We start from the raw sequence: 9,521 nt of genomic DNA, 5'->3' as shown, positions 1-9,521 counted from the left end.
TTCGTGCATGATAGCGTTTTGGAGTAACAATTAGGTTAAAGCAAGTGATAGAGAACAAGAAGAACTTGGTATTGATAAAGAGGCATCAAACTATTACATACATATAATGTTCTCTTATATACAGAAAAGAGAAAACTTATTCATCTAATGGGTCGCACATCCATGATCCACGGGCCCTATAATAATTTCCTAATTTTGAATAAGATGTTGGGGGATTATGATGATAAATTTTAATACAATTGAATTTCCTAGTTGTGTACGTCTCGTTTTTGAAAATGTCCAACTATGAATAACATATGATGTATCTTTCTCGCATCACGAGTACTGCATAAAAAATTTGATGAGAAATGATCATTGGTTTGACTAATACGTTGATTCTAACAAACCCCGGATTTTTGTCGCTAAACAGAATTTCCAAGAATTTTCTCTACACCCCGGCATTGACTTCACGAAGCCCCAGTATGATGTACTTGTAAATAGAACTATTCCTAATTATTGCAGACAGCAGCAATCAAATTTTTATTGCCAGCCTGTGTTGCCAATGAGTTTAATTGCATCCATCTCTGCTTTTTCTGCTCATCCTGCCTGAAATGAATCAACCATATTTAGTTGAAAAACTAGCAGATATTTATTTATTTATTAGTGAATTTAGGGTTTTATTTCTAAAATGTTTCTTTCATTTGCAGTAGTCTCCAGTGTTCAATTTATTCTCTTAATTATATCAACATTGTCCTGTTCAACCGAGTTTACTTTATCAATACTCCTCAGTGAGTTTATGTCCTCTCTTGCAACCAACTGTGCTTTCCATATAGGTTACTCTATATCTATATAAATTGTCAGAAACTATCTAATTCCTAATGAACCAAATCTCCTTCAACCAGCATAATGATGCTTCACCCTTGTAAAGTGCATCACTTAACCCCGAAAGCAACTAAATCCACAATCAACATTATATAATGTGACTGAACACCAAACATGAGTTTTTTAAACAAATTGGAATGAAACACAAGTGCGAGAGACATATTACATGAGTTTTTTGAACAAGCCGGAATTACACACGAGTTTGGAAGACATTATTACATTACGTTTTCTTAACAAGCTGAAATTAAACGACAGTTGGAAGACATAATTTTTTGGCTTACAGAATGCAAGATTAAGGACCTGAAGTTCCAATTATATAAATTTATACAAACTACACAAGAAAACCAATCTGGTCATCATCTAGCCAGACTTGCACAGCATAACGCGCTTGCAAGATCTTTAAACCACCCATCACCTTTCGGTTCAGTCTGATCAAACAATTTCAGAAGTTCAAAATATTCAGTACTGGGAGGATAGAAATGAGTTGCACCTTACCTGTTTTTGAACTCTGAATTAGTTGGGTTGGTATTGATGCTGAAAGACTTCAGCTTGTTACCGAGAATCCTTTGGAAGCACAATTTTCAACCTTTGTAATTAGATTTCTTTGAGCGCAGGAAGTCAGTTTTGGACAATCACTTACGTACACATTCTTCGAATTATCCGAGAAGAAGTGCGGCAGTTCAACTAATTTGGGGCAGTTTCGGATATGCAAGTCTCGAATACAAGGCATAATTTTCTTATCTCCAGCAATGAAATCCCAGTGCTCCAATTTAGCCATATCAACCAGATGAAGTTCTTCCAGCTTTGGAAATGCTATCTCCTTCCCATATTTGCAACTACTGCCAATTCCATAGAACTCATTCCCAATATCTTTGATACTATCCAGATTTCCAATATTTAGTTCTTCCAGGGATGGTAGGTTGCCGAGCGCAGGCAACTTTGTACAGTTCCTGCAATCTTGTATCTTCAAACTGCGAAGATTAGGCAACGAAGAATCGTTCTCCAACCACCTTGGGAGCTTCGAACCGAGAAAGTTAGTTAGCATCATTTTCTTTATGTTTGGATGTGGGTGAAGGTCTTCAAGCAGAGTTTCCGTCTTTCTGAACTCATCTTCTCCAAGATTTTCCATCTTATAAGGTGAAAAATCTAACCGCAGTTCGTGGAGATTTTCCTTGTTCATCAGTCTTGCGTCATTAGCCTCCTTCAAGTTCTTCCCTATATGCAAGCCTATTATGTTGATGTAGCCTTGCAATTTGTTGAGGTCTTTGAGCTCTCCAATCCTGGCTCCTAGTTTCGCGGTACTCAAAGGAAATTTGGATAACGTCCTAAGGGACGTTAACTTGCCAATTCCTAGTGGTAAGTAGAGCAGTTTAGGAGTACTTTGAATTTCAAGATGTCTCAACCCACTTAAACTTCCTAAACTTTCTGGCAGTTTCAACAGGTCTTCGCACTCATTTAGTGTCAAGGTCTGCAAATTCTGTAGGCCGCATAATCCTTCAGGGAGAGATTGCAGTTTTGTGTGAGACAAGTCTAGGTACCTCAGATGCTTCAACTTCCCTAACTCTTTAGGTATTTCTGCAAGGTCAAGATGACTCAGATCCAATACCCTCAGAAATTTCAAGTGTGAAAAGAGACTCGGGGAGACTGTTTCGGAAATCACTCTGCATTCGAAGAGTTTTAGAGTGGAGACATGATTTTCCTTCCGTACAGAGCTGGCGACAGAATGCAAATCGCTGTGTAGTCCTGATAGATGGCGAGCCTTGTTTTCTTTGGAAGTTGTGTTGTTGTCGACTTCCACAACAGAGTTCCCACTGATAGAGGCGGCCAAGTCGTGAACAAGATCATGCATCTTGATGGAAGTTACTTCGCCGTCTTCGTTTGTTTGGTGAGGATTGAAGTACGAGCGCATTATTAGTTCCCGAAAGAACTCTGCCCCTATTAATTCTGGGTCCATATCTTTTGTTGCGGATGAGCCGAGGAAACCTTCCGCCATCCATAACTTTATCAGCGTCCCCTTGTCGATCTCGTAATCTTTTGGGAAGATGGCAGTATAAGCGAGGCAGAGTTTGAGAACGGGAGGCAAGCTGTAGTAGCTGAAGTAAAGAGCTGGCAGGATTGGTTCCATCTCAAGTAGCTCCCATGTATCACTTTCCATAACGTCTTCCCATTCCTGTGTGGTGGTTTTCGTGCGCAGCAGACCTCCAAGAAACTTCAGTGCAAGAGGGACGCCGTCGGAACGCTGTGAGACTATCCTTCCAATGTCTTCAAAAGGTTTCAACGCATCACCACCATTGTCTTGTTTCACTAAAGCATTTCGACGAAATAATTCCCAAGCAGCTTCTTCGGATAAAGGCTTTAGCTCATGAAGAGTAGTTGTGCTCATTAAATACGCACACATTTTATTGCGGGTGAGGATAAGTATACTGCTTCCTGGAACCCCACTATTAAGTGAATTCTTCAAACTTTTCCACTTGTTGACGTTCTCATCCCAGACATCATCCAGAACTAGTAAGAATTTCTTTTGTTTTACACGATTCTTCAAGAGACTCAAAAGACTATCGACATCAGCACCATTCGAATCACCAACAGAAATACAATCATCACTAGGAGACGAAGATAGGCCTTTCAAAACTCTCCGCACAGTCGTTTCAAGATAAGATGCAGTTTGAGGGACAACACAGTAAACTCTAGTATCAAAATGTGATGTAACCTTGTCATCATTGAACACAGACCGACCAAGGGTCGTCTTGCCAATTCCGCCAATTCCAACAATACTGGCAACTTTAACACCTTGTGGTTTATCCTTACCATCATTTTCGAATAATTTCTGTATAATAATTTCTCTATCTAATTTCCGTCCATAAATAACCTTATCATCATCACCATAATCATAACTAGGAACATAAGAGATTTTCGGAATTACTGATCCACTTAAATCATATTTCACACTTTCAATTTTCATTTTCTCAATTTTGGCCCTCAAACTTCTGATTTTTTTAAATTTATCAAAACTAACACAGCAATTGAAAGCATTGACTAAACTCGGAACAATTGAAGAAGACGAAGAAGAGGAAGATATCTTACTCATATTTTTTCGTTTTATATCTATGAGCCAATCGTCAAGCAGATCTTCAGTAACGTAATTTAAGTCCTTGAGCCGTCCAAGAAAATCAGAGATTTCTTCATCTCCTAATTGCTTTTCTTCTGCATCTTCAAGAATAGATCTCATATTCTTCAGTGCTTGTTCCAGTTTTTTCATCTCCTGCTGTATTCCCAATATATCTATCATGTTCTCCATGATATCATTCAGGGTTCCAGACATCTCGGAGATGAAGTCAGTGAGAAATCATAAAGTTAAGCTTAGCTAGCTCCAACCTGACTGTACCAATGAATAATCCTGGTATATATTCTAGACGAACTTATTTTTGAGTGCCAGATCCGCGATAAAACGCGTAAAGCAGGTCTGACTTTGTGCACCTTCTTTAAAGAGGGTGCACAATACTCCCATTCTTATTCCCAGTCGTTTAAATTTTTTTGAAATCCATTGGCTTTTTGTAACCAATACGGAGGCATGGAACTGCACCCAGATTAAAACGGGGTGCACAAGTCAAAACGCGTCAGGTTCCTATCATTGTCGCAATCGGCAAAATCCGTGACATTTTCCTCATCCGACTTCTTCTAATGAAAAAGTCCTACTACGCCGGCATTATATATACATTCATTTCACTAAAAAAATCGATTTATATTCATAAGAAGAGAAAAAAACATCATGTGTAGCAGACCTGATAACATACACTTTTTCGTCCATAATACGCTCTCCGGTGTGCCGAATGAATAAGAACATCATCATTTTCGTATTCTTTTAGGTAAAAAATGCCTGAAAGAATTTGGCCTCCAAGAAAAATTAAAGTATCATTTTTCCTGAATTTGAAGTTCTTATCCAGCAACAATCCGGCTCAAAACAAACAGTTACTTTTGCAACAGTTGGTTTATTATTAATGATGTAACCAGGGGAGCAAATCAGGCAGCAATTGCAATGGTTTATCTAGCAAAAACCAATGCAAGTACAACCTGCAATGAAGTAACATATCCTCCTAGTCTACCTACCAACAGATAACCGACAATGTTGCCCTGAAGCTAGCCTGTGAAGTTGTTGATACTGGATCCTTATATACAAAAGAGTAGATCTATCTAATGCAACTATCATATCTAAAAGGATTGACGTAAAATTTGATTGGCTACTACCAGACTACTGATTAAGAAAGCTGGGAGTGTTCCAAGTTTGGTGGGCTGAGTATGAAGTATGAACGACCTTTCTTAGCCAGAGTGTCGGCCACCTTGTTAACTAATCTGTTAATAAATTAAAAACCCAAAAAAGATGAACAACCTGCCAACATGGAAGAAGCTTGCTGCAGAGGTCCTTAGCATTGCCATTTGATATTTCTTGGATGTCCTTGCATATTATGATCTTGGTATCTCCTTCTATGTAAAAGTTTATTACTGATCTTTCCACTGCCCATTTAACTGCCTCTGTCAGAGCTAATTCCTCTGCTTATTCAAGGGATGAAGCTCTTGCTGGTCCTGCCCTTGCTCTGCAAACGAAGTTCACGACTTGAATCAGCAAAGATTAAAACCCATCAAAGATTAAAACCCATCAAAGTTTAACTTTAAACAGTCTCTAGGTGGTGGATTCCAGTTTCTAGTAGGTGCTAAAAATAGCTGTAATATGGCATATATTGATCATTGGAGATACGCATTATTTCAGAAGGACATGACCACAAAAACTAAATAGAAGCCGCAATACCTCAACACTTCAAATACTGAAAACCACGCTCCCTAATTTCAAAATGCACGACCTCAGTCAATTCTTTTTACATATTTAACAACTTGGAACTTCAGAAAACTCCGTGAGGTCGTTTTCATATGACATTTTAAAATACTTGCAACTCCAAAGAGTCCCTGGATAAATACTGAAGATAGACTAACAATAAAAAGCAAAGCCATCCAGATTCACCCACCTGGACCAATTGTAACCTACCTTCAACTACAAGATGATGTACTCCCCCGATGAGGGTGACCCTATTGGTATGGTTGAAGTGAGAAGTGAGAAGCGATATCCAATGGTTATCCAAATGTGCAACGGGCTCCATAAGGAGAAATACCCCAATCGCAGTGGTCGTTAGGGTCAGATCATAGGAGGCCGTACATTGATCCCCAACTGGACACTACACTCTCCCACCAGAGAAATAAACATATATATGGTCCAATGCCTGGATACTATCCAATGTGTCCAAGAAAGGAGATAGTCCACCATGCAAAAGCTAAGTCCTTCTAAAAAGATTAGCCCAGCTCTAAAACGGACCTGATTCTCATTTAAGAGCAGTATGAGGTAGATAGTACAAAAGCTCATGAAGTACTTCCAGACATTTGCACCTCCCTATTTTCTCAACCATTCGTTGTAGAATCCAATACTGGAATCAGAACCCACAAACCATTGCGTGGATAAGTTGATGAACACAAATACTAAAAGAAAAAGTGCCAAGGTCTTGTAACCCTCACAAAGGCCACAAACTTAAGCCAAGTCCGGAAATTGCGAGATAGATGCACATGCATTCGCCGCAAACAAGAATGGTTTCCTCAAACTATCATTTTTTTTTCCAGAAATGGTCAAGTACCAACAGAAGCAAGATACATCACCGTAGAAAACAAAATAATGAAAACCTAAAGCAATCCAAAGAACTGATTAATGACAAATGAAATTTTGATACGACACAAGTATGTTACCAAAAAAGGTATTAAGTTCCAAGCTCTAATTCTAAATCGACCAGCTTATACCAATGTAATCAGCTTGTTCATATGAGTGAGAGCATGAAAACTGAGAGGAAAACATTCCTGGTCAAAGAGTCACCCTATAAGACCGATATGTTTGTGAATCATCCAGGGACTGCTAGGATGAATATACATAATTTATAAGGAATAACCGAATAAGAAATAATTTTTTGTTTAGCCCCACCATGCAACAAGATCACATATCAAAGAAAGTAAAATTGGATAAGAAAAGATGAAAACATGACTTACGCTTGAGTAATTCGCCGACTATCATGATTCCCTCTCAAGACTGTAATTATATCTCTAGCTTGGGTCTTTGATACACCTACAAGTTCTACGAACCAACTCCATCCTGGCTGAAAATCTCCCGCAAGAGTTATCAATATTTTCATCAGACTGACGATGCAAGTTTTGTTTCACATGCAACCTGGGAAGTTTATCTGCCACATAACAAGTATCACAAGGTCCAGTATGAACACCTACGGGAAAGCACACAGACAATCCCGAAACAGACCGAAGCCTTTGCAGTCAGGTAGGATGCTGACAGACCATGCAGGTAAATGATATGAATCTCCATTGAAATTCACGGTTGATCAGATTCAGATCCCATATTGGCAAGAAATGCAACGCATACTCCCGCTTCTGTTTCATAGACATGTCCCTGAGATTAACGCAAGTTCTGTGTTACAACAGAGATCAGCTCACCAGAACATTTAAAGAATTATGAACGATGGAGTGATTTAAGTTTTTACCAAGAGAAATTTCTATAGGGTAAGTTGATATCAACGCTTCTTCACTGAACTTTATGGCCTTACTGTAAATCTTTTGGATTTCCCCACTTAAGGTTGTCTCTATGAATTAGATTTTAAGCAGTACACACGTTACGGTTCAAACTTCAAATACCATGTGAGTTTGTAAAATCGTAAGTACTGTATGCTCATCAATTGGAGCATCATAATTGTAAGTATGGTACTGTTCATAAGAAAGTATTACAAATAAAAAAGACCAAAAGCTAACTAAATAACATGAGATTAACTAATCAACAAGCACCAGCCGGAATAAAACCTTGAAAAGAAAAATTTAAGCCATAACAGCTGACTAAATTTGGGTCAAGTTTCCCCAGTTTCAGACTCTTATAACAACGCCTAGATTGCCCAAATGCATATATCCAAAATTAAGAAAAGAAACCAATTTTGCATAATCCAAATTTCAAAATCCTTCAAAAGATCAAAATTCCACCTCTATTTATAAAACCCACTTCAAAAACTTCAGATTTCCCCTAATACATTAACACCCAGTTCGAAAAACTCAACCCTAATTACAACAAATGCAATACAGCAAATCAAATTTTAACAAAACCAATTGGTACCCATTTCAAAAACAGCTCAATAAAGGGTTTTTGTTCTAAGAACCCTAAAATCATAACAAGTAAAAATGAATAAAATAGAATGAAAAACAAAGGGTTTGGATTTACCTCAATGAAGATCTATGAGATCGATTCTCTTTCTGCAAATCAGCCACTGGTCACACAACTTTCTCCTCTGGCATCCTCACTTTCTTGTGTCCATCGAATATGGTTTCTAACATGAGATGTTGGTTGGGAACATTGCATTTGATTTTCACCAAGAAGTTTAGCAAAAGAAGTGTCTGAAAAACACCAGTTTTGAGTTTGGGTACCAGTCAACTGGTTCACATATGTTGGCTCCTTTGACTGTTTAACTAACGGTGTATTTCCGTTATCACGTGAGAATTCTTGAACTACTCCGCATATTCCACGCGACTCCACCGTGCACTATTTCTCATCCTTCTACATCGTCCACGTGTCTTTTTTTTGGTCGTCAAAGTTCAAGTTAGAAGACTTCATAAGCATGGAAAGAGTGTCGAATGTTAACAACTTCAATCCATAAATTACGTTTTGAATCAGAGAAGATAAAACACAACGTGATAGAACAAGTAAGATCATAATATGGAACTACACCGAAAATACTTAAATTTGGCTTTACGAATTTTAATGAAGTCTTTAAATCGTTAACCTATAATGGTTTTGGAAAAATCTAGATTAAAGGAGAATCGACTCTATTACGCAACTAGGTGTTGCGCTGCGGAAGCGATTTGCACAGCTACACAATAGTACTCTAAATATTGCAAAGAACACAAACTAGAAAAGAAAGAGACGAGAATTTAACGAGGTTGAATCTTCGGGAAAAATAAGTGATTTATATATTATCCTATGGGAGAAAACATATAAACCCTAAGAGAGAAAGAAGAATTTTTGGTGTGTTCTTTAACTTTCTCTAATAGGGTATTTATACTAGTTAGCTAGGTCTCATATACATTGAGTTTCCTAAAAGCTAGGATCTAATTAACCGACTCCAATTGAGTATCCTACAAACTAGGACTCAATGACCGACTGTGTTGTGTTTATCTCAACACAAAAACCACCAACCTAGTTTACACACGCGGTTTTAGAGTTCCATTCAAATTTGGACTCTCACCAAATTCGTGTCTTGTAATTCAGCTAGCGTCCAACAATTCTCCACCTCGGATCATGCATTCATGCATGAGACGATCAATAAAAAAATCACCTTCGTCTTCCAACGTCGATTGCGCCATAGGCTTCCTACGTATCCTCTGCAAGGAATCAAACCGACCGTAGTTCACTCAATGGCCTTGATAGAAGGCCTCCACCAGGTTCTGAAGAACTTCCACCCCAAAGGGTATCACCAAAACGGAAGAATGTGGATCATATTCGAGCAATGACGAAACTTGACCCCAGATACTACTTTCATTAACATATCAGCTTGATTGTCTTTGGTATCGATCTTCACAAG

The 9,521-nt window shown here is 38.3% G+C and overlaps 1 protein-coding gene across 4 annotated transcripts; it reads right to left on the bottom strand.

Moving 5' to 3' along the window:
• Nucleotides 1-963: 963 nt before the first annotated feature.
• LOC113328432 (putative disease resistance protein RGA3) lies at nt 964-8,316 on the bottom strand. 4 transcript variants are annotated; one of them, XM_026575542.1, is made up of 4 exons: nt 8,165-8,312; nt 7,443-7,541; nt 6,940-7,351; nt 964-5,453 (listed from the first exon to the last, which is right to left on the bottom strand). In XM_026575542.1, exon 4 carries the CDS (start codon nt 4,181-4,183, stop codon nt 1,406-1,408), a length of 2,778 nt encoding a protein of 925 aa, XP_026431327.1. In that variant the 5' UTR covers nt 4,184-5,453; nt 6,940-7,351; nt 7,443-7,541; nt 8,165-8,312; the 3' UTR covers nt 964-1,405. The 4 variants fall into 4 exon arrangements, with proteins under 4 accessions (XP_026431327.1, XP_026431328.1, XP_026431329.1 ...); XM_026575543.1 differs by lacking the exon at nt 7,443-7,541 and having other exon boundaries at nt 8,165-8,316; XM_026575544.1 differs by lacking the exon at nt 7,443-7,541 and having other exon boundaries at nt 6,940-7,369.
• Nucleotides 8,317-9,521: the final 1,205 nt, after the last annotated feature.

The sequence above is a fragment of the Papaver somniferum genome, unplaced genomic scaffold (genome assembly GCF_003573695.1).
Source record: "Papaver somniferum cultivar HN1 unplaced genomic scaffold, ASM357369v1 unplaced-scaffold_107, whole genome shotgun sequence".
Lineage (NCBI taxonomy): Eukaryota > Viridiplantae > Streptophyta > Magnoliopsida > Ranunculales > Papaveraceae > Papaver > Papaver somniferum.
Note: the sequence above shows the minus strand (reverse complement) of the source record. Positions and strands in the feature narration are given on the sequence as shown.

Coding starts and splice junctions, on each gene's coding strand:
- LOC113328432 (XM_026575543.1), bottom strand. CDS start 4,183: ATGTCTGGAACCCTGAATGATATCATGGAGAACATGATAGATATATTG.